The sequence below is a fragment of the Felis catus genome, chromosome D4, assembly GCF_018350175.1.
Source record: "Felis catus isolate Fca126 chromosome D4, F.catus_Fca126_mat1.0, whole genome shotgun sequence".
Lineage (NCBI taxonomy): Eukaryota > Metazoa > Chordata > Mammalia > Carnivora > Felidae > Felis > Felis catus.
The window spans coordinates 31,282,527-31,308,456 of NC_058380.1; the positions used below are offsets into that span (position 1 = coordinate 31,282,527).

General features: G+C 38.6%; 1 protein-coding gene across 1 annotated transcript; it reads right to left on the minus strand.

The window, feature by feature from the left end:
* Nucleotides 1–1,045: 1,045 nt before the first annotated feature.
* FAM240B (family with sequence similarity 240 member B) lies at nucleotides 1,046–24,936 on the minus strand. Its single transcript, XM_045043185.1, has 3 exons — nucleotides 24,805–24,936; nucleotides 10,268–10,413; nucleotides 1,046–1,891 (listed from the first exon to the last, which is right to left on the minus strand). Exons 2-3 carry the CDS (start codon nucleotides 10,408–10,410, stop codon nucleotides 1,798–1,800), a joined length of 237 nt encoding a protein of 78 aa, XP_044899120.1. The 5' UTR covers nucleotides 10,411–10,413; nucleotides 24,805–24,936; the 3' UTR covers nucleotides 1,046–1,797.
* Nucleotides 24,937–25,930: the final 994 nt, after the last annotated feature.

Sequence of the window (25,930 nt, forward strand, 5' to 3'; positions counted from 1 at the left end):
GTCTAATTATTTCATTCTTCTACCTTAAAACCTGTGTCAATGGTTAAATCCAGAACTGAGAATCTTTTTTTTTCTTTTAATATTTATTTATTTTTGAAAGAGAGACAGAATATGAGCAGAGGAGGAGCAGAGAGAGAGGGAGACACAGAACCCGAAGCAGGCTCCAGGCTCTAAGCTGTCAGTGCAGAGCCCGATGCGGGGCTCGAACCCACGAACTGCAAGATCATGCATGACCTGAGCCAAGGTCAGATGCTCAACCGACTGAGCCACCCAGGTGCCCCCAGAATTGGGAATCTTTAGCCTGGGCTCTAGAGGCCACTGCTCATCTTTCCACCCTCCTATAAAACAGTTCCCTCTTCAGTCTGTGTCACAGACACACATTTCCCAGTTCTTTACTTCCCTGTGAATTCCTAGTCCCCTCTGCTCTGCAGTTCAATGCTCCTCTTGGCTCTTCACATGTGCCATTCTCCTCAGTCCAGGACATTTGACCCCTTTTCTTTTCGCGGATGGACTTTTACTCATTTTATAGGTCTCAGCTTAAATAGCAGTTTCCCAGTGGGCTTTCCCTGAACTGCCTATGTTCAGGGAAATATGTATTCCCATACCTGAACCCCCTATGTATTCCCATAGTTCTCTGTCCTTACTAAAATTGTATTTTATTATTAACCTCTTTTTCCAAACTTTGCTCAGATTTTTCCCAGCTGTAGTTTACTGCTTATATTTTATATCCAAATTGGAGAAGAGCCTGTAGCAGGGGCCTGGATCTTATAACTATGGGGATGTGAAATCACCTCTCCAACCCTCTTGCCACTCCATGGCTTTCTTAGCTGTGAGAAGCCCTTTTAGTTTTCCAAGGAAAGCAGTTTATGCTACTATATGGCATTTATGAGGGATGGATGCCTTCCCCAGCATTGTCTCAGATTATCTTCCCAGGGTCTCTCTGGCCATGTGCATTCCTTGGTGCTCAGGACTCCTCTCTCTGTCCCCTAGAGAGGAACCATGGGCAGAAGAGCCCTAGCTACTGTGACAGATAGAACCTCTCCCACCCTGCGGTCATGCTCTGTAACCGAGAAGGGGCTACAGTGAGGGTGACTGTAAATTCCAGAATGTATCTGGGGCCAGCAGAGCTGCTCTAGCACCAGATTGCTAAACAAGACAGGCGTGAGGGAGTTAACACAGGGCACATACCAGAGAGGGCAACCACGTTTATTAAGCATTATTTTATTTTCATTGCATGTTTCTAGTTAAAGATGTTTATGAGAAAAGAATTCATATGAAGAGAAGGGAAAAATAATTAGTTCAGTTCATTTTCAAACTGTATTTTTTACCAATTATTTTCATAATAATAGCTATATTCGCAAAAAGCAGTGACAGGAAGAAAAGATTGACTCTGTTTTTCTAGAAGACCAAGGGAAGCCAAATTCCCATCCAGATCATCGCCTTTGGTAAGCTAGATCAAACATTCAGATTTCAAAATGAAAAGAAAATGTGGAAATAAATTACACAACATGGATCATTGAAACCTGGGGAGTGCTAATTCTAAGAGCTTTTTATATTAAATAACCTGAGCTTCCCTGTCCCACTGGCGGTCACCCTGTCCATGGCAGAGAGGATTGAGTTGGATAATGACTCCCATTAGCACTGGGGGGAGTTTTCACATGTAAATCCCTTACAAATGGGAAAGCAAATAGAGAGTGCCCTGCTTAGTAAATCAACATAACTTGGGTGTTAGATTTTTCTCCTAGAAGAGTGCCCTTGGTGGCTTGTTATCTTTGAAGTGGATGAAGCAGGAGGCTCTCAGCCCACCGTATTTGTCTGCTTTTTCTTCTCATCAGGATTGTCCAGCATCTGTAGCCTTTTCTCCAGTCTCTGTTTCCATTCTTCTCTGAGCCTGAGGAGAGGAAAAATACAAATGCTTACTGCTTTTACCTCCACATCTGATGGTCCAATTGAAGTCTTTTGTTTTTCCTTCTAACAAATATTTTTGAGAAACACATGGCTTTTACAAATTAATGAAGAAATCAATAGATAAATGAGCAAAGTCTATGAATATGTGCTTTTATAATTTATTCCTTCCTAAATTGATTCAATATAATGTCAAACAAAATCCCAGAAGGACCTTTTGGTAGATATTGATAAACTTTATATGGCAAGGCAAAAGAAGTAGATTAGCCAAAACAATTTTGAAGAAGAAAGCTGGAGGACTCACATTACTTGATTCTGTGACAAGTATGGCAAGACAGTATGGCACTGATGAAAGAGCAAACAAATCAGTGGAACAGAATAGAATCCAGAAATAAGTATGTGCAAATACAGCCAATTGATTCTTGACAAGAGGCAAAAGCAGCTCAATGGAGAGAGGATATTTTTTTTAAAAACAAATCGTGCTGGAGCATCATACGTTTATATTCAAAAAATGGACTTTAGTCTATACTCCACATCTTATACAAAATGAACTCAAAATGGATCACAGACCTAAATATAAAATGTAAGACAATGTGGTAGAGTCCCCTCCCTAAGAAATGTTGTATGAAAAGACCTCTAGATAAGGGAAGGCAACCTAGCTATATGTTTTTGTGATATCCCTCACGACTCTGTAACATGAGACCAGCCAATCAGATTATGTCTTTACATTACCCATATATGGGAGACAAAGAAGTAGAAAATTAATAAAAGGCTACACTAGGTGGCATTCGAGGCTCAATTTTTCTAGTAGGAACCCAACTGAGACCATGTTGGCATGAATAAAGTTGCTTCCTGGGAAGAAAGGCCAGAAAGGTGTCACTAGTTTCTATGCAAGAATCCTGCTGTCAGCTAAGGCTTCTGGAAGATAACCCCACAAAATAACATATTCATTATTTCCCTTGGATTAGGGAAAAACAATTCTTAGATACAACACAAAAAGCATGATTCATAGAAAAAAGAATATTTGGGGGTATCAAAATTAAAAATTTGCTCTATGAATGATACTGTAAAGAGAATAAAAGGCAAACCATAAATGGAGAAAATATTTGCAAATCACATATCTGTTAAGGGACTTGTTTCTAGAATATATAAAGTTCAAACTGAATGATAAGAAAATAATGTAGTGGGTAAAAAATTTGAACAGATATTTTACCAAAGAAGTTGTATGGATGGCAAATAAGCACATAAAAGTAATGCTTAACATAATTAGGAAAATGCAAATTAAAACACAATAAGTTATCACTAACCTCATAGAATGACCACACACACACAAAGGAAAACAAATAAACAATGTCCCCCTTCAACCCACTCCATCAAAAAAACTCCAACAAAATAAAAAAAAACCCTTACAACTAAATGCAGATAAAGTGTTGGTCAGGATGCTGAGTAACTGAAAGTCTCTTACATTGCTGTGGAAATGCCAAATAGAACAGTAATTTGGGAAAATAGTTTGGCATTTACCATATGACCCAGCAATCTCAGTCTTGGGTACTGACTCGAGAGAAATGGAAACTTGTGTTCCACAAAAATCTGTATGTCATTGTTTACAGCAGTTTCATTCAAATCATCAAAAACCATAAGTAACCTAAATGTCCTTCAAGTGGGAGTGGATCACCAAACTGTGATACATCCATATAACAGAATGATAAGGAATAGTCAGCTGACACACACAACAAGAATTAATCCCAAATACATTTTGCTGAGTGAAAAACGTCAGACTGAAAAGAATACATACTATATTTTTCATTTATTACACTCTGGAAAAAGCAAAATCATAGGGATGGAGAACACATCAGTGGTTGCCAGGGGCTGGAAGCTGGCAGAGGAAATGACCATAAAGGAACAGCATGAGGGGATTTTTCAGAGTGACAGAACCATGTCATATCTTGATTGTGGTAATTATATGACTCTAAGCACCTGTCAAAACTCATAGAACTGTACATACATGAAAAGAAGTGCATGGTGCTTATAAATCAATTAAGAAAAAATCTACAGTAAGATGGGCAGAGGATATAAATTGGCTGTACCAGAAGAAGAAATCCAGTTGTTTCCTATACATATAAAAAGATCTCAACCAAACTTATAATTAATTAAATTCAGTTTAAAACAGTGAGATGCTATTTTCACCCATCAGATTAATAGTGATTAAGAGTTTGACAATACACAGTGTGAGCAATCTTTCCACCTGGCACTCCCATACTCAGGGTGGGAGTTTAAATGAATACAACTTCTCTGCAAGACAAGAAATCAAGAGCTATCAAAATTAAAAAAACCCAAAAAACCAAAAAAACAACAACTCATCTTTTGACTTTTTAATTTTTATGAACATATCCCATAATTTTTGTCCATGTATGCAAAAATGTATGTGCAAGTATTCTTATTACAACATTGTTTGTGAAGCCAGAAAACAAAAAACAACCTAAGTGTTCTTTAATGTGATTGGTTAAATTAATTGTTAACATCATTGTAATGGAAAACATTAAAGAAGAACTGAATGTGCTGATATTGAAAAACTTCCAAGTAATTTAAAAAAGCAAGGTGCAGAAGTATAGTCTCATCTTGCATAAAAATATAGCACACATATTTATTTGATTATTCATTTTGAAGTTTTTTGGGAAAGATATACAAGAAACTGTTGATGTCAGCTTTCCCTAGAGAGCAAGTCTAGGAGCCCAAGTAAGAAGGAACTCCCTTCTAATTATATATTCTTTTGTGATGCTTGAATTAAACAAAATGTGTTTGTGTTAGTTTCATAAGAATAAAAACAACCACAATGAAAAGATTGGGTAGGGGCGCCTGGGTGGCGCAGTCGGTTAAGCGTCCGACTTCAGCCAGGTCACAATCTCGCGGTTCGTGAGTTCGAGCCCCGCGTCGGGCTCTGGGCTGATGGCTCGGAGCCTGGAGCCTGTTTCCGATTCTGGGTCTCCCTCTCTCTCTGCCCCTCCCCCGTTCATGCTCTGTCTCTCTCTGTCCCAAAAATAAATAAACGTTGAAAAAAAAAATTAAAAAAAAAAAAAAAGATTGGGTAAATGCTTTCATTCGTTTGATAGAGTTGCCATAACAAAATGCTACAGAATGGGGGTCTTCAACAACAGAAATTTATTTGGTCCCAACTTTGGAGGCTGAAGTCCAAGATCAAGGTGTCAGTAGATTTGGTTTCTCCCAAAGCCTCTCTCCTTTGCTTGCAGATAGCCTTCTTGCTTCACTCTCATGTGACCTTTTCTCTGGTGTGTGTGCATACCTGGTATCCCTTTGGGCATCCTAATCTCCTCTTTTTTAAAGGCTATCAGTCAGATTGGATTAGGGCCCACACTAAAGGTCTCATTTTAACCAAGTCACCTCTTTAATGTCCTTATCTCAAAATACAGTCACACTCTGAATGTGTGAAGGTACACAATTCATTTCATAACAATGCTAAAGCAAAGTAATGCATGCTTAACGCAGGAAGATCAGACTATATAATAAAGAATTTTAAAAAGTTGGATTCAATCTTAATTTTTTCACTCTTACAAATAACCCTAAAATGAGTAATGATAATACTTATTACTCTTTTCATATACCTGTCTATTTTCCTCAGAGGGATTCCTGGAGACAAGTAATTTAGAGGGTATAAATATTTTGAAGGCTCCAGGCACCTATTACTAAGTTGGCTTCTGGAAAGTTCTCACTTAAAACTCTGCTCAATTATGGGCCCAGGAAAGAATGGAAAGAATCTGGAGTGTCATCCTGTTGTTAGGTGTAGTTGTTGCTTAGCTACATTAGCAACTAAAGATCGAAAGTTGAAATATTGAGAGAAGAGTGAGGGTTATGGAGAATAATGATAAGACCTACCCTCACTCTACCTTAGATTAAATTAAGGTAATGGACATAAAAATACAGTTTGCTTCTTTGAAAGATGAGATAAAACATAGAATGGCTTCTCTCTCATAAGCAGGCAACTGCCTCAGAGGTCCTTGCATGGTTTATCTAAGAAGTGATGATTTTCTGGGGTGCCTGGGTGGCTCAGTTGGTTAAGGGTCGGTGACTCTTGATTTCAGCTCAGGTCGTGATTTACCAGTTCGTGGGTCCGTGGCTCTGTGCTGACAGTGAGGAGCCTGCTTGAGATCTTCTTTCTCCCTCTCACTCTGCCCCTACCCTGCTTGTGCTCTTTCTCTCAAAATAAATAAATAAACTTAAAAAAAAAAGAAGTGATGATTTATTGAACTTATATGACCTGTTGATACCACCTATTGTAATTTTCATAAGCTATATTTTCCATTATACTTGTTAAGTATGCATCTTAATTTGTAACCAAACTGCTGCCTTGTTATAAGCATCTCTGAAAGTTTCTATAACTGAATCTTCCTCCAAATGTACATGACTTGTCACTGAGATCTTTTAAAGCTCACTAATAAGGACTGCAGTCTGTGTATTTCATGGAACTCAATGGACTTTTTAATATAATGTGGATACATTCATTAATTAAAGGGGCTTTAACTTTTCTTGGGTATGATGGGTGTAAAAATGCACCGCTCAGAGTTGCTGCTGTGGGGAGCATCCACTTCCTTCCCTTTCTCTTTCCTGGAGGTTGGACCTATATCACCTTCTGATGACTCTCCTTAACTTCTCAGTTATAATTATAGGCTGATCATTTAGACTTAGGTGTCCATATAATTTATCATCTAAACTGAAGTACTTTTTTTTTAAAGTTTTTTTAACATTTATTTTATTTGTTTATTTACTTATTTGAGAGAGAGAGAGAGAGAGAGAGAGAGAATGAGAAGGGGAGGGAAAGAGAGAGGGAGACAGAAAATCCAAAACAGGCTCCTTGCTGTCGGCACAAAGCCTGATGTGGGGCTCAAATCCGTGAACCCTGAGATCATGACCTGAGCCGAAGTCAGATGCTTAACCAACTGAGCCACCCAGGCACCCCACTTTTAAAGTTTATTTATTTTGAGAGAGAGAGAGTGCTGAAAGGGAAGAGAGGGAGAGAGAGAGAATCCCAAGCAGGCTGCACACTTTCAGTACAGGCCCGATGAGGGACTCGAACTCATGAACTGTGAGATCATGACGAGCAGAAATCAAGAGTCAGATGCTTAACTGACTGAGCCACCCACGTGCCCCTAAATGGAGATACTTTTAAAATAAAAAGGAAAATTATGATCCATAACCGTAACAAAATGATAGACGTACACCTGGACTGCCCCAACAAACCAGGAGGTTTAGTCCTAGTACCTACACTGCATTTGATTTTCCTCAGATTGTCTCCATCAGTTATTTGCAAACAGTTTTCAACTTCTCTGTGGACCACCCCTATTCCTGTTGTGTTGCTTCTTTTTGGCCATTGTCAGAGAGAGTAAGGGGCTTTCCAGTTCTGAGGTCCCTCATCTCGCCTCATGATCTCGCCTCCAAGGCCTCTGCTAGACGCACCAGTTGCCAGGATAAATTGATTCTCTGCAGCTCTGGCTGAATTCCTCTGTCAGTGAACCTGCAGGAGAGTGTGCTAACAAGCATGTCCATGGTGAAACACCTGTTTCCACTCTACCCTGCTTTGCCACAAGTCTTGCTAGTCAGATCTGCCGAGAAGAACATAAAGCAATATTGATTTTGTTCTATCAGCAAAGGTGTTGGTGGGAACTTTTAGGGTTTTTGTCTTTTAGTGTTCACTCTGAATATTTCTGTATTGTTCACAGGCTTGAATTTGCCTTTATAAGTGGAGAGTAGAATCAAAAAAGAGCCTGAGTATTATGTATGTGTGTCCAGTGTACTTATGTATAGTGGAGTATGGGAGATATAGGCCACAGGGATAGGATAGGGACTTCAGGGTTTATGATATTCACTGGTCTGCAAGTGTATGTTGGAAGGTACACTCTTACTCTGTTTCAAACTATTTTCTCAGATCAGCAGGATTTAAACAAATATTCCAACGTTCTGCTCTTGGTATGAAAATAAATCTGGGATATTTAACAAAAATAATAACAAAACCACTAGGTTTTGGGTCTTTTTTTCACAGCTGACAAGGGAAATAGCTCTGGTTAATGAGACTCCACAACAGAGGAGCAAACAAACCATAGGAAGCTGCCTCTACTTCCTCACTCCTTAAGATTTTCAATGCAGAGGCTGTGTCCAATTCTTTAACATTTATTTGTGGGACACAATGATGAAATGTTTCATGATGAGCACATTTTGAAGATTTATTCTCTTGGTTATAGAGGGGAGAGAAAACTGCACCCACTTGGAAGGGGGTCATTTCTGAGGCACATGGGAATCTGGAGAATGATTTGTTTAAACATGTATTTTAACATTTTAAACAAAATTGTTTAATTATTTGTAAATTCATTTGTTCTATGGACCATTTGCAATCAGTTGCCTTTTTTATAACTTCATTTTGCCTAATTAGAAATGGCACAGTATCGTTGTAGAAACTTTGGAGAAGCTAGGAGAGCTCATACACACAAAATCTGCCATTCTGCCAATCAAAACTAATCACTCAGTATCAGCATATTTTCTTTTAATGTTTTTCTTGTATATACAGGTAGACTGTGTATGTATTTTGACAAAAATAAAATGATATCACAAATTATGCTTTTAATCCCATACCTTGAGGGTTCTGGACGGGAAGATGCGGTATAGGGTTCATGATGGGATCTGGCTCCCTGGCTTGTGGGCCAGGACTTGGGGGCAGAAGGTGGCATGAACCACACAACTGATTTTCCTCACTCTCCTGGAATCTCCAGGACTGGATGCTCTAGTGTGTGACTCTTCTAGCATCTAGAAAAGCCTGATTTTGCTTGCTGGATAAATAGGAATGTAGCTGGAATGATGGCAGAGCTCTTCTTTGGCTAGGAGAGAAGTTATTTCCCCTCAGGCGTTAATCAAGATTTTTAGAAGTTGATGTTGGTTCAACACATGTGAACTACACATGTTTTCAGCTTAGCATGTTCAGAAACATAGAGACATAGTGCCTCGCTGGCCAGCAGAATATTTAGCTGCCACTCCACTTGTGAGTGGGTGTCTTAGCAAAATAGACAACTTGACTGAGCTGTTCCCATTTTAGGGATAGAGAACCCAGATAGTCTCTGAAAAGTTGAGTTGATCTGTCTGCTCTAAGGCTCTGCACATGTGAGAGCAGGTGCTGGCTCTTTTTTTCAAAGTGATGTTGACACATGTGACACATGTCTTCTCACATAAGGATATGTTCTCCTCTCCACAGGTTCCTTTGGCTAGAACAACAAGTTTACTTGCCAAAGAGGGGAATACCATCTTTGCCTTCCCCCAAGAATATTAATATGTATCTTCCCAAATGTGAGATCTCTCATAGTTCTGTTCTGTTGACTTAAATTTAGTGTACCTCATGTGCTGGGGATTACAACAGAGGCAAGGTGGGGGAAAGATTTTTTCAGTTTATCAAGATATAAATAATAGAACTTCATTTTTGTTTATATACAAAAAAGGCTCAACCTTATTTATGAGTCACTGGTTCTCAATCAGAGGTGGCTTTGCCCTTGAGGGGATACTTGGTAACATCAGGAGATATTTTTTGTTGTTACAATGGGAATGGGAGTCCTACTGGAATGTAATGTTTTGAGGGATGTTGATAAACATCTTACAAAGCCAGGATAGCCCCCTGACCCCAAAGCATTATCTGGCCCTAAATGGCAATAATGCTAGATTTGGAAACCCTGGTAAATGTGGTGACAAGACTAAATGAGTAGATGAATTAATCATGTCTTGAATTTTCTATATTCTATGATGTTTTGACATCATAAGAACTTTGCTGGCCATGGAAAGGCCCAGAGCTAGCCTTTTCTTAGAGGTAACAAAAGGCCTGCTGTGAGCATGTCAACCAATCCTAAGTCTATGGCCCCAATCACCTCTAACTTCCACATGTGAAGCCATATTTTCCCTGCCCCAAATCACCCCAGGGCTAGGTTCCATACAACTAGAGAGCACATCTATAGCCAGAGCCCTCTGGAATTACTCAAACTAGACAGTGCTAAACTGTTTACTCTGCTCTGCCTTGCCTTTTGCTCAGGAACTCCAATAAAAACTCTGGCTTAGATGTTCCCCTGCTTCTGTCTTTTGCTTCCCCTGTGGCCCTAAATAGTATGTGGTGACCCTTCCTCTGAGACCTGTGAATATAATCTTCATCCAAGTCTTGTTTTCCTTTATTCTCATGGCTGCACTGACGTTACCATACCATACTGAACATTTGCATTCTTAGAACAGTAATAATGAATAGAACTCAGTCTCTCATATTCACAATCTGGTGTATTTCTATAGAAATCTAATTTAAAAAATAGTAGAGAAATAATCCACATACTTTCTCAGGGCACTCCTTCCCTGACGGTCTTCCTCCAGTTCCCTGTAACAAGTCTGTTTGCTAATTTCTTTTTCCCAGAAGCTTTTGAGTTCGTGACACGTTTCACAGCAGAAGACTTCCCGACGGATATATTGATTGTTCATCCCCTGAAAAATAAAAGAAAAAGAAATCCCAGAGCCATTCTAATTTTGGAGTGATGAAAGGTGAGTTTAAATCTAGACCCTTCCGTTTACACTTTTTGTGACTCTAGACAAATTACATAGTCACTATGATTTGTTTTCTCAACTGCAAATGGGAATAATAATGGTTCTGTCAGAAAATATAATAAAAAAATTTTGAAATGAACAAAAACAAAAAAGGTGTCTAATAACCCGTAAAGATTATCTTCTTCTACCAGGGGCCTACCCATTTTATTCTCTTTGAGCTATTTTACAACTCTGAAATTATAGAAAAAAATATAGTAATGCAAATGATTCTTGAACATAAAGAGTCAAATAAGTTTTGTCCAGGGGAATGCAACTGATAGTTGTGTGGATACCAAGCAATTTTAATCTACTTCTAATTCATTTCAGTATTCTTGATATCCTACATCTGTATGTTTTTTTAAAATTCTTTTTGAATTAGTTGTGATACCTTACTAGTTTTCCATTAATTAATAAATTAAATAAAATATTTGACTAATTTATTATTATTTATTTAATTTATTTCTTGTTCATTTTATTTTTATGATAGTTGTGATTTTAACTTAAAGAAAGAAGTCTTGACAGTTACTTCACAGTTGTGTATATATGTATATAAAATGAGATGATACACGCAGAAGCTCTAAACATGGCAAATATGCAATCAACAAATGTTAAGCTCTTTCCATCTTTCCTCACAGAATAACAATAACCTCTACCATTTGTTGAGCACATAATGTGTGATAGGCCTTCTATACACACTTGCATTTGATTCTCCCTACAACTCTTGGAGGTGGGTGATTCTACACTCATTGTTCAGATGAGGAAACTGAGAAATAAAATTTGCCTCTAATCTCATAACTGAATGTGGTAGAGTGGGACTTTGAACCTAGGTCTGTCCATCTTCAAAGTGGGTACTCTTGGCTCTGAGATTCTCATCACAAGAAATGGCCACTATATCTGGAGATGGCCATATACAGAGCAAGCTCGTGTGGCATGTGTGTGTGTGTGTGTCCCGTGAAAGTGCACATGTTTAATGCTAAAAAGTGTTTACTTTTTATGTGAACATTGCCCATTTTCCAGATCTTAGTGGCTCTGGCAGGGAGCTAAATGCAGTGGACTACAGAAAAGATCCGTCTCTGCCTGCTTGACAGGCAGGTAGATGCAAAGGACTGCAGAAAAGATCCGTCTGATGAGCACTGGCTCAGACAAGAGCTCTGGCTCTAGCTCTGGCTGGAGATTAGGAAGGACCTGGACCTTACTGTTTTGCTGTTGTTTTTGATATCTTGGAACAAAAAATAGGTGCTCAGTTATTCTTCATTAAATTAAATGACCCTTGTCAAGCTAATTTTTTTCTAAAAAAAGCTGGCCTGGAATTGCCAATGGCCCCTCTGAACTATCTCAGATGCTGAGGGAGGGTCTGGAAGGCGATTTTTGTACTTTCTGAGTAGGGGATGTGCTCAAATATATTTGCCTTCTGTAGTTTCAGGAGGTTTGTGTTGTGCCTGAGAGAGCCTCTCCAGATTTTGTCTGAGCCCTGCTTGAGTTCTGAAGTTCTGGCCTGGAGGTAGCACAGACTCCATCTACTACGAGCTTATTTTCCACTTATTTTCTCCCCCAGGCTAATGGATTCAGTGCACAGAATTTGAAGAAATTCTTAGTCACTCAACATCGAAAGACTTGTTAAAAATATACATCAGAACTCATAGAACTAGAGTAGGTAGGTGGTGGCAAGACTGAATGAGTAGATAAATTAATCATGTCTTGAATTTTCTATATTTTATGATGTTTTGACATCATAAGAAGCTTGCTGGCCATGGAAAGGCCCAGAGCTAGCCTTTTCTTAGAGGTAACAAAAGGTCTGCTCTAAGCATGTCAACCAATCCTGAGTCTATGGCCCCAACCACCTCTAACTTCCACACATGAAGCCATAGTTTCCCTGCCCTCACCTATAGCAGTTAGTTTCCTATAGATTTAGTTCAAGCTGCGGAGGTGTCTTAAATTTTCTTATTTTCCTTACATGATTCTGCCTGTATAAATGCTAGATAAGAAAATAGTGCTTGCTTTGAGCAGGGAATAAGGCATTGATGCAAACATGTAACTTAAGTATACCAAGAGTAATAATGCATGACTTATACACACACTCCTTTATTACAAAATGCTCCTAAACATTTCAAGTTCATATTAGATATCTGGTATTCAGAGAAAACATAGTTTGGCCAAATAGGTACTCACTGGAATTTTTTTCTTTTCTTGAAATTTACAATTAACATTTTATTCTAAAGACTTTTTCATTAAAAAAAAAAAAGAGGCCTATGCAGGCACACAGACTGCTCACATCATCCTGTCATTTCACATTTACCCAATTTGGGAAAAAGGTGTGGTTTGGATATGGAAGGAAGATTTATTCTAGCAGACACTGTAGTTGCATAATTATGAGCTAGGTTAAGAGAAGCAGTTGTAAGCAGTGTGGTATTCATACACTCAAGGAATAAATTAAATCAAAGTGAGACCTAAGGAAATCAGGCAGCAGGATCTGAAGGATCTGATGCATGCTGCCTCTACTTCTTGTTCCCTCCAAAGGGCTGTGATCTTTGAGAAGACTTCAAGAATCATAAATTTAGATACTCTCAGTGAACAGGCAGGTGTCGTAAAGGAGTAAAGCTATTGGATCTGCACTACAGAAAGCAATGGGCACTGTGGTCATCTGTAGAGACACCTCATTCAAGCACAGAACACTGTGCTGGCTGAAAGAAGGATGGCTTCCTTGATGCAGTCTGAGGGTTCCCTCCCTCACTGCCCTTCTTAAGGGATGAATTCTCTATCTGCAGCTTTGGCACTATGGTTTTTTTCTTTAGCTTTCTTAAAACCTCTTCCCTGTGCTCTCCCTGCAGGGCATCTTGAACTATTTTACTTTCTCTCTGCTGGTTTCCTTCCTACTGAGTTTCTCTGTGTAGCCCCTTTCCTGCCTCTGCACCTGAGCATGGGATACTGTCCTTATTGGCCAGTCTCTCTTGCTGTCATCCCTGAAGCAACTAGGATCGGAACTCTTCACCAAGCCTTGCTTCGCCTACTAGGGGATGTGTGGAGACAGCTGTCCTGCCTGCCAACACAACTGCAGTCCTACCTCAGTCACCTTCCCTGGTGGCCATGCCCTGACAGCCAGGATGGCCAGGGAGCTGAATAAGAGGGCAGGACTGTTGTCACTATTGTGACTTTGGGCAATAAGCCCTTCATGTGTTCTGAGACCCAGTTCTATCATCCACAAAGTGGAGATGAAATGTGGTAATATGGATGAAAGTGCCAAATATATTGCCATTCACTCCCTAAATGTTCATATACCAACCCAGTACATGCTTGTCTTTGGGGAGCTCACAATCTGTTGTCCTATCCCTGGTAAGAGATCAAAAGTGTTAACTGAATTTGAACTACCACCTAAACAAGTTCTTGTTGTCTTTAGTTTATGCATGATATTAAATGCTTTGCTCCTTATTGACTCAGCATGTATTTAAGGTTTATTTATCTGTTGCTGGGCTGTCAGAATTAGAACTCCTTAGATCTCAGGGATAAGATGCTTCCCTTCTTGTCTGAGGTCCAGTGTTGGACTGCATACAGAGAAGCCTTTAGCAAAAGCTCTTGGTGATGAGTTTCACTCTTACATCACTTAAGATGTTATATTTGGGGATCTTTGTGGCCAGATCCTATAATCACATTCACTGAGTGATGCCCAGTATGTTTAAGAATGTATATAAATAAGGCAGGGAACAGAAAATTTAAAAAGTCTATTTTTCCCTGGGAGTATTGATGAGAAACCTAAGCACTGACGGTTACTCTCTCTGCACTTGTAGCTGGTCCAGGCAGAGAAAATCACCCACTATATGCCCTATGTATATGGTGCTGCCCTATAGATGCTCCAATGAGGGTGAAAAGACATTACTTTCCCAAGTTGTTCTGAGTGGGATCAGGAAGAAGAGAAAGCCTCTGTGATCTCCTGTGGGACAGTTTGGTACTGCTTTTATAGTCACAAAATAAAAATACTATGGAATGTGAGGACACATAAACCTGTCAATTACCTGAAATCTCCTGAGTCACTTTTAAAGATTTTGAGATTAAGTTCCTATTTTTTACTGAGGGACTTTTCAAACTCAAGTGTCTTCCTTCTATTCTTGTGCAAGTGATTTTTTTTTCTTTTATAAATCCAAGTTTGGATCTTTACATTCATCCTTTCTTAATTTTAGTTTGCTGCTTTCTTCTCACTATAGGTGCAGATTGGAGAGGAATAGGCTTCTCAAGTGAGTGTTGAGTGCTTCAGATTTATTTTTGGTCCCACTCTAATCCTGAGATTCTCTAAGAATATAGAGAACATATTCTCTAAGAATATAGGATAATTTCTTTTTCTTAATACTCAGAGAGCTGTATTATTCACCCCCCATGGCTCAAAATTCGGGAGGAGCAAATTTAGATAACTCTAGTGGCCAGAAATTCATATAAATGAGTTATTCTGGGTATTTTCATAATTAACACTTAGGAATGGTATCTGCTTCGCCTCCTTTAAAAATATATATCAGATTCACTGCATTTATCATTTTTGTATCTCTAATTCTGATTTAAAAAAACCCTGAATACAGAGAGTTATTTCTTTTTAAAATAGACAATAGGGTATTGGCAATGGATACTCAGCCCTTATGAGACAACAAAGAGTGGAAGTGAGTCCAAGGATGCAGTAGGCCTCCCCCCACCAATGCGCCATTAAACTTGCTGCCACACATTCACCTACTGGCTGGTGGGCTGCTTATCTGTGATCTCTGGCTTTATTGAATACTAACTGAATACACTTCACTCTTCAAAGTGCTTTACATCTTGCATTCAACTCTCACAATCTTATTCTTATCCACATTTGACAGAGGAGGTACAAAGAGGCAAGCCATTGCCCAAGGTCATTGATGCCCAAGGTCACTTCCATGGTGATGGAGCTGAGATTGAAACCCTACCCAGCTTCAAAGCCTGTGCTTGCCACTGTCATACTACCCAGCCAGTCAGCCAGCCAGAAAGACGATAGATCCTGGGAAGAACTGGGTCACATGAGAAGCACGCATCTGGTTAAGTTTGTTCTAAGCAATGTGCAAGTCATCAATTCTTTATCAAGGCAGAACTAGATTAACTTTTTTTTCAAGATTATTCCAGGCTTATTGCACTATGACAAACTTCCTTTCTCCTTTCTTATACCTTGTCAGAGGTGCCCACTGTTATCAGTTTTATATGTGTCATGATAAGGACTAAAACAAACACACACACAGGGCACTGATTCCTCCTATACCAGTACATAGTAAAATGTAACCTTCTTCTTACCATTCTGCCAAATGCTGGTTCTGTCATCTGGAGATTCTGCCTCTATAGTTACTGGGGAACACAGACACCAGCCCATTTCCTCTCAGGTGGTCTTTTTTCACCTTCAGTGAAAATATCTTTAGGAATGATGTTTCTAGGTCCAGTTGCTAAGATGACAGCAGCTGATTATAGGCTTAAAATGCTTTGATGAGTTTCTCCTCCCATTCCATCTTTAGGCCCCACTGAACAGAGAGTGGAATGAGTTTTCTTCTCCTCTCCTCCTTCGCATATGGAATTTGGAGGATTATGTGAAAGTGGTTCTCCTCAGTGTAGCATCTTTTCAGAAAAAACTTTTTTTTTAACTTGCCTTCCAAAATCCAGTCGGGTTATTTGAATTTAAGTCTTGAGTCTCTCTCTACAGCTTTTCCTCCAATAAATATCCTTCAAAGCCACTTCAGATTTTGCCCACAGTGTGACATTTGTGTCTTAAGAAAAGGCGCAGGTGAAATAAAAAGCCACCTGGGGCAGTATGAGTGAGTTCTTGAGTAGTTGGAAATTTTAACTAAAAGAAGATATGTAAGAAAAAAAAAATACTTGTATTGAATGTGTCCATAATAACTCAGCCCTGTTGTGTTCTGTGGGGTTTGTCTGAATTAACTGGGATGACAATAAGTCATTAAAAGGGGAGACCAACAATTGTTATTCAAGTAACTAATAATTAAATAAATAAAGAAGGGGCTTTGAGTCCATGTGATCTTGGGAAACTTACATAACCTTTCTAAAGCTTAAATTTCTCATGTTAAAAAAATGGATTTTTCTAAGAATTAAATGAGATTACCAACCAATGCATTGAACATAATATCTGGTCTATGGAAAAATGCTCATTATCATCATCATTTATATTCATATTAGCAACCCACATTGAGTACAGTACCAAATGTTATTTAATTCTCAACATATTGTGCTAGATTTTATTATTCCCTTATTTGAGGATGAGGAAGTGAATCTGAGAGGTTAAGTGACTTTCCCCTAGTTCCAGAGGTAACAAGGGGGATAGCCAGAGATCTAGCCCAGACCTGTCGATTTCAGGCATCGGGTGCTGACATCATGTATTAGTAACGGTGAGCAATGAATCATGTTTTGCAGTTGCTAATGAGATCTTGAAAATTATCTCATTTAATGATATCAATAGCTCTGGGAAGTAGGTATTATTTCCCCAGACAACAGACAAGAAGCCAGGCTTAGAAGGTTTAAGTTCTTGTCCAAATCTCAGAACCAGTAAATGCCAGAGCTGAGCTCTAAAACTACTCTGTCTGACTCCAAAGATCCTGTCATCACCTCCCACAGTTTGAACCACTTTCCCCCGTCATTTAGGGAAAAGTTTACCTTCCAAAAAAAAAAAGGACTAATTAGTGTCTATCATTACCCCAAGATATAATTACCCCAAGATGCTCTTCAAGAATATTGCTTGGATCCACCCAGGTCCAACCTACACTGTCTGTCCTGAGAGTCCCTGTGGGCTTGGTCAGGAGCCTTGGTAACTAGAGCAGACAGCAGCTTGTGGAGGAGAGAGCTCTGGGCATCCAGCTGGAGATGAGGGCCAGTAAGATCAGGAACATCAATATAGTTAGTTGATCAAATTTCAAAATGCTATAAAGGTCAATATTGAATCAATGGACAAAATTGGAATATGGACAATAACATGATCATATCAGTGTTAAATTTCTTGCAGTTAACACCTGTGCTGTGATTATGGAAGAGAATGACTTCTTAGGAAGTACCCACTGAGTTAGCTAGAGGTGAAGGCTCATGAGTCAACTAATTCTCAAAAAGTTCAGAAAAAATAGGTAGATAGGTAAAACAGTAAAGCAAACAGGGTGGTGATAGGAATACCTGAGTTAAAGGTATATGGGAATTTTTTGAACTGTTTTGTAATGTTCCACAATCTTGAAATTATTTCCAAATAAAAAGTTAAAAAAATAAAAATTAATTTTCTCTCTTTTCAAGAGAAAAATTGCTATTTAGCTTTCTTCTCTCACATTTATTCCCAACTTCTTATTCAGATCACTAAGCTCTGTAAATAATCCCTACACACACTTTACCTTTTAAAGTTTTTTGTACTATTTAAAAAAAATTTTTTTTTTTTAGTGTTTATTTTTGAGAGGAGAGAGACAGCATGAGGCAGGAGGGGCAAAGAGAGAGGCAGACAGAGGATCCAAGGTGGGCTCTGTGCTGACAGCAGAGAGCCCGATGTGGGGCTCAAACCCAAGACCTGTGAGATCATGACCTGAGCTGAAGTCAGACACTAAACGAGTGAGCCACCCAGGCGCCCCTGTACTGAGTATTTTATAATGCCAAAAAGTAAGAAAGTAAAAAATAGATGGAGCCATTGCAAGAAACTGAGGAGGCAACTTGAAAAGGCTCTCAATTACATTTTAAAAAATGTTTATTTATCTTTGGGGTCGGGGGTAGGGCATAGAGAAAAGAAGACAGAGGATCCAAAGCAGGCTGTGCACTAAGAGTGGAGAGCCTGATGTGAGGCTCAAACTCCCAAGCTGCCAGCCAGATCATGACCTGAGCCAAAGTCGGACCATTAACTGACTGAGCCACCCAGGTACCCTGGAAGAACCCTCAATTACAAAGCAACAAATATATATAACCTCATATTAGTTACAATCCAAAGAGTGAATCCAAACTGGTATACATTATTGAAAAAAATAAATGAGGGAGAGGGGACAATTATTCTTTTCAGGAGAATTCTGATGAATTAAATGTAGAAGGAAAGAGGGGAATAGAAAATCACCATGAGAACACCACAGTAATAATAATTGCTACAGGCAGGATCTATTAATAAATAGTAAAATTAGCAGATGAAACTTTGAAGACAAACAAGATATTTGCATAGCCTCAAAAATATTCCTTCCCAAATTAACTAACTATTGTGGTGGTTTTATTTTATTTATTTATTTATTAAAAAAATTTTTTTTAACGTTTATTTATTTTTGAGACAGAGACAGAGCATGAACGGGGGAGGGTCAGAGAGAGAGGGAGACACAGAATCTGAAACAGGCTCCAGGGTCTGAGCCATCAGCATAGAGCCTGAGGCAGGTCTTGAACTCACGAACCGCGAGATTATGACCTGAGCCGAAGTCCGACGCTTAACTGACTGAGCCAGCCAGGTGCCCCACTATTGTGGTGGTTTTAACATATGACCACAGGTAGAGCTGAATTCTCCTCTCCTTGCATCTGGCATGACTCGGTGACTAAAGTGAAAATAGTAACTTTACAGTGGAGAAAAAAAGCACCAATCTACCCATGTGATCAAGGTGCACATCACTGGTAATGAGCAATGTTGATATTATATGCCCCTGATATGGTTTGACAGAGGCGCACATTGCCTCCGTGGTATACCTCTCCTAACACCAGAAAATTATCTATTCATGAAAATACTGCAGATAAATTAAAATTTGAGAACATTCTACAAAATACCTGACCACGACTCATTAAAAGTGTCAAGGTTACAAAAGGCAAGGAAATATTGACAAGTTGTCACATATTGGAGACTAAGGAGACATTGTAATGTAAATATATGATCTATCTATCATCTATCTATCATTATCTATCTGTATGTATGTATGTATGTATCTATCTATCATCTACCACATAAATGCAATGTAGTATCCTAGATTGGATCCTCAAACAGAAAAAAAAGGACATTAGTGGAAAAACTAAAGAAATCCAAATAAAGTCTGCAGTTAATTTTATTATACAAATGTTAATTTCATAGTTTTGATAAGGGTATCTGGTTATTTAAGATGTTGACATTAGAGTAAACTGGGTGACAAGCTTGTAACTCTGTCTAAATCCAAAATGACTTCAAAATAAAAAGTAAAAAAAAAAAAAAGGCCTTTATACAAGAGCATACATTTGACACTATGGACAGTTGTGGACAGTTATGGACCATTCTTTGCTGAGGAGTGTTTTCAATGCACACAAAGGAATCCTATCAGAGCCAACAGTGTCATGGAGCACAGCCCTACCTGTGTCATGGAAACAGTTTGCACTAGGAGTTAGGAGACCCCTGCATCCCATATGGGCAAGTTACTTACCCAACAACAGAAATAAGTCTGTTTTCTCATCTGTAAAATAAAACCATATGTATTTTCACAAAGTTAATGAATTTCAACTGAAAAAGCTGCTGTGGTAAATATTTAGTAACTGACACAGTACATGCTTAACAAAATCCTGGGTTGTCTAGTTTATATCTATAAATTAATGTTGATTACCTACAAATCAAAGGCCACAGATTCAGAAGGCTGTGTGGTCCAGATGTGCTTAGAACACTCTGCTTAGAACACTGGCCGCTCCCTGTGGCCAATTCTAGAATGTATGGTCCATTTGAAGGACCTGCTCAGCTCCAACTGACTTGCCAGTGGAGCACGTTCCCAGTGTTACCAGATATTTGAGCTTTCCAAGAGAAGCTGGAAATCTTGATTTTTTAAAAATGCATATAATCTCCTTATTTTAAAAAGTTAGTAATGAATTTAAGATGTTTTAAAGTATTGTATGAAACATCAGAATATGTCTGTTGGTGGATTTGGCCTTTGGTCACCAGTCTTTGAACCCTATAGGGACTAACAGGGAAAACCTGAGTTCCCCATGAGCAATGTAGCTATGTTTTCGATTCCAAAACAAACATACCCTGGACATGTGTAAAGTTAAAATAAAACCTTGCAAAACAAACCAAAACAGAATGTAGCCTCCTCCACCTCCCAGGTCACTGTTAACCACTGCAGATTTATATTGGTCACCTCTAGGTGGTTCCATTTGATCACCTAATTGGGGCTGGAAGGGAACTGAGAAGCCATTAAACTCATCCCACAGGTCCCTGGGTTTGTGTCTTCCCAAATCCTTTGAAACAATGGAGAGCTTCCACACCCGGCTGAATTGGGAGTAGGAGCTAGATCGCCATACTCTTGTCCCATTAACGGGGCTCTAAACTACTCTGAAGCAAGGAGCCTGCTTGATAGGGTACCCTTCACAGGGTGCATTTTAGACTTGCTTGTCCAATAGACAAAGCACCTATAATTCTTTTGTGCTGACACCACTCATCTGGTCAATTAAAAATCCCCAAAGAATTTTGATCTAAAAATGATAGCTTCTTTAGCAAATTTTATATTCTATTCCTATTAAAAACTTTGAAAGGTAAGTTGGTTAAAATACAAAATTTTGCTAAAATATTGTTTCTCTCCTCCCTGCCTTTACCAAAAATCCCAGCCCAGTGGCTGACTGTCACTAGTTATTTTTATTGTTTTTTTTCTGAACAGAAAGAGCGGGCTCTAACTAGATTCCAACTTCTCCAAATCATTGTTTCCAGAAACTTTTTTTTTTTTTAATTTTTAGCAAATGGAATGTCTGGAACAAATCCACCTTTATCATTTCTATTGTCCTGTTGAGTGAGAATAAAATATTGTGATCAATAAAGCATAATTCATTGGAAACTCAAGAGGTGTGAGAGGCGGCTGTGTCGAAATGTACAAAGTCAGCAGGAAGTTTGGAGTGGGAGGAGGGACAGGGAGCAGCAGAGCTGACAACAAAAGCAAACACTGCTGGCACACTTGGTGACAGTACTGAAGAAAATAGGACACTTGAGAGGAGAAATATGGAGACTTAGAGGTGCATTCACTTTCCTTTTTCTCCCTGGATATTGTAGGACAGTGTTTTTTCTTTGTTTCTTTTTGTTGTGATGGTCCATGTAGTTGGGGACATGTATGATAATTACTGCATCACATAATTTATTCAATATTTCTCAGCAGGAAATCTCCCAAATAATTTGGCCAATGGATTACAAAGTTTTACACAATTAACAAAGATGGTCTTTTAAGACTGCATTTTAAAAAATGTAAATATAGTACATGTACATAGCAGAACACTTCAAAAAAGTACTGAAGGATACAAAATGAAAAGTCTTTCTCCTCCTTCCTCATTGCAGCCAGCTATACTTCCTGAAGATATCCACTGTTAATGATGATATTTCCATTTTCATGAAAGCCTATGTGCATATGTGTAGCAGGATTCTTGCACAGAGAATCGTGATACTGAGGATTTTCTTTCCAAGAAGCAACTTTATTTGTGTCAGCTCGGCTCAGTTGGGTTCATACCCGAAGAACTGAGCCTGGAATGCCACGTGGTGTAGTTTTTTATACATTTTCTACTTCTTTGTCTCCCATATATGGTAACACACAAACATGCAATCTGATTAAGTGGTCTCATGTTACAAGGTTGTGAGGGGTGTTGTCACGTATGCTCATAGCCAGGTTGCCTTGAGGTTTTTTTTTTCTTTCTTTCTTTAGGGAGGGGACCTTACCACACATGCATATGTGTATATAACATTTTCTTTTTTGCAAATAGGACCATACTGCATGTATTGTTCTGAAGTTTGCTTTTTCACTTAAGAAAATATTTCCTTACTAGCCCACCTTGCTTTTTACAGTCCCCATTTTTTAGGGATATTCCATGATTTATTTAATCATTCTTGTATTGATGGACATTTAAATTAATTCCTGTCTGGATCTAGTAATAAAAATTGCAGTGAATCATACATTTTGTTCATATATATAAGTATATGTAGAGCATAAACTTCTGTTCATATGTTGAGTGTATAATATTGCCCTCTGCAGTTACATGAGTGTTGGAATATTTATGGACTTAGAGGCCCTCTTTCTTTCTTCATTTTTTTAAAAAAAATTTTTAATGGTTATTTATTTTGAGAGAGAGAGAGAGAGAGAGACAGAGTGTGAGTGGGGGAGGGGCAGAGAGAGAGGGAGACACAGAATTCGAAGCAGGCTCTCGGAGCTGTCAGCACGCAGCCTGGTGCAGGGCTCAAACTCATGAACTGTGAGATCATGACCTGAGCCGAAGTCAGATACTTAACAGACTGAGCCACCCAGGTGCCCCAACGCCCTCTTCTAAAGAAGTAATTCCGGGGCGCCTGGGTGGCTTAGTCAGTTGAGTGTCTGACTTCGGCTCAGGTCATGATCTCACAGCCAGGACCATGAGTTTGAGCCCTGCGTTGCCTCTGTGCTGACAGCTCGGAGCCTGGAGCCTGCTTCAGATTCTATGTATCCCTCACTCTCTGCCCCTCCCCCGCTCATGCTCTGTCTCTATCTCAAAAATGAATAAACATTAAGGAAAAAAAAAAAAAAGAAGTACTTCCAGGGGCAGCTAGGTGGCTGAGTAGGTTAAGTGTCCAACTCTTGATTTTGGCTCAGGTCATGATCTCACAGTTCGAGAGTTCAAGCCCCACATGGGGCTCTGCACTGACACACGGAACCTGCTGAGATTTCTCTCTCTTCTCCTGTGCTTCCCTGGCTTGCTCTCACTCAAAAAATAAATAAATAAACATAAAAAAATATTAAAAAAAAATGAAGAAGTACTTCTAGTCTCCACTAGGGCAGAAAAGACCAATGCATTCAGTTCTTTGTGAAAAGGCAAAGCACAGCTTTTGGTCTTGTACTTAGGAGACCATACCTAGATGTGCCACCCCAAGACAGACCATGGAAAGTAGTTGACACTTAAAAAATATTTGCTGAATTAATGAATAAGCAAATCATGGTATGCTGATATACAGTCAGTATGTGCTTCAATGAAATTATGTTTCAAACATAAAAAGTACTCATCATTCAAACAAACATAAATTTTAACCGGTTTTATTGCATTCTTGTGCTAAAAAGAATTGTTTTGATATTTTGTTCTAAAATAGTTTGAGATAAGAAAAAGAAATGCTCAAAGTTCTAATAGTGGATATGTTGAAATGGCCAGTTAAAATTTCTATTTCTCCTATTTTCTTTGGATGGTATTTAGCTTATGTTATTTCAACTATATTATTATTAACCATATAGTTATTTCTTATATATGTTTAAATGTGTATTATTTTATGAGTGTCATATTCTGTTTAAAATATTTCTTTTTTATTTTAGATTTTGGCAAAGATATCTCACTTCAGTCTCCTCATCTGTGAATGGAGGTTCTTTGACATTCCCTCTGGCTCTAATAGGGAAATCCATCAGCATCAAGTTCAATGGAATAATCTATGTCTTCAACAGTACAGGGGCTTTGTATTTCAGTTTCTTCACTCCCAGATGAGAAAGAATACCTGATTGCCTTGCATATAAGTGAAGGGCAAATATCAATAATTAGACCTTTAGCAAAAAGGAGCTATTCTCTGATAAATGAACAGTTCTATTTCTCTGTATTCCTTACAGCAAAAGTTGTTGTTTTTTTAAACTAAAGTTTATATCTATCGAGAGGGTTAGTTTTATTGGCAGTAATTCATTACTAGTTTGAAAAGTCATAATTCCAATGGCAATTCTTAAATTTACTTTATAGATTAATTTACACTTAAAAAGTACTGAAACTCCTTTTAAATAAATATCACTTTAATCAAATATCATTTATTAAACCTTGACTTCGTGTGAGAATCATGTACTTATGTCTATCTAAAGAAGAGCTACATCTTTTCAGGGCATTACATGATGGCCAATCATAGAAACTAAAACGAAAGAAAATTCTGCAGTTTAATCTCATAAATCCCAATTTACTCAGTCAAGTGAAAACCCAAAATTAAAGATTAATCCTTCTGACTGCCAGTTTTCCAAGAAGCCTCCATGGTTTGGGGAGCTATGGTGAATGTTTCTTTGGGACTAAGTTATCCATCAATCAATATGAGATATATTCTACATTTTGTTTAATCTTAAGAGAGATTTACTCTGTGAGATCAGCACAGATTTCTCTCTTTTTTAAAATATACTATTTAACTTGAAATTCATGCATTGTTAACACATAGAAATCAGACATGGAAAGCCTCTGTCTAAATCTATTCCCAAACTGGTGCAAGGTAGGTGTTCAAAGTAGAGAGAAAATGAGCCCAAGTGGCCAAAAAAAGACAAACGTATAAGGAGTGTGTCTCAATTCCCAGCCCCAAATGTGAGCTGATCCCACACCTGACAACACAAGTTCAACACACTGTACCTTAAAGATGAATTTGCAGGTGAGCTGATATCCTGCTGGGGTACAAAGGAGAGTAAATTTCACAGACCTGCTCCTGACTCCTCAGCTCTGATTTGTGAAGATCACGGGCACTGTCCTACAATCTCATTGTTACAGCCCTTTATATAGGAGTGGAGGAGTTACAGAAATCCCTGAGACTTTCAAGGTCACTTGAGCCTAATTAGTAGCAGAATCAGACAATATCTTTTCAGGGACATTGCAGCCTTCACTTGTGGTGAGAGATAGCCCTAAATAAATTCCATCTCTTGCTACCTGACCTGCTCAGGGCAGACAAGCTTCTGTTTTGGCTGGTCCCATGAGTGCTATGACTTGGCCTGAACTAAGAGTGATGATTTAGAACATGTACTGGATTATCCATGTACCCTGTTCTTCTGAGACTTGTGAAAAGCCATCCTCTGACCCTCGGTAAACACAAGGGACTGGAATGGTGGGACAAGTCACTTTTGGGTGTAATATTACAGGAAGACTTAGAGAGGCATCTTGTTCTTTGGAGCCATTAATCCTTGAATGGAATCTGGTGATGACATATCACGGTCTGCTTAGTTCTCTAACCAGTTGGAGCAGGAATTGACCTCTGGTGAGTGTTTTCCAATAAAATGCATCCAAGTGAGATTGACTTCTCATTTTAGAGTGGCTCTTATCCCATTATGGAGGAGCACATTTTGTCCTTAGGAAAAACATTTAGAATAGTCACTCATCTGATAACAAAAATAGCTCTGGTTTTCATCAACTCCTTCTACCATGCTACTAATTAAATACTTATTACTTGGTTCAGTGGGTTAGAAATTTATAACTTACATGACATGTGACAATATCTTGACCAATATTGATATTCAAATTTTATCTTGCTGAAGTGGTAATATTTAATGTTGGTCTATGAAAGTCATTTAACAAGCCGGTTTACTTTCAACTGGATGCCTACTTTAATAGCAGAACCAAATTTTAGAGATGAGATTTTTTTTCATTAAGAGTGAGAGGAGTTAATTCTGAAACCATTCTGCAGGGTACCACCTATACAAAACCAACAGTATAAAAGAGAAAACCTCAATACAAAATATTTCCAAGGAGCACACTGAAATCACAGAAG

What these genes read in the sequence shown, in the direction of transcription:
- FAM240B (XM_045043185.1), bottom strand. Translation starts at nt 10,410, where the DNA reads ATGAACAATCAATATATCCGTCGGGAAGTCTTCTGCTGTGAAACGTGT. An exon ending in GGAAGGAGTGCCCTGAGAAA is followed by an intron (nt 1,892 to 10,267) that starts GTATGTGGATTA and finishes TCCTCTCCTCAG; the next exon opens with GCTCAGAGAAGAATGGAAAC.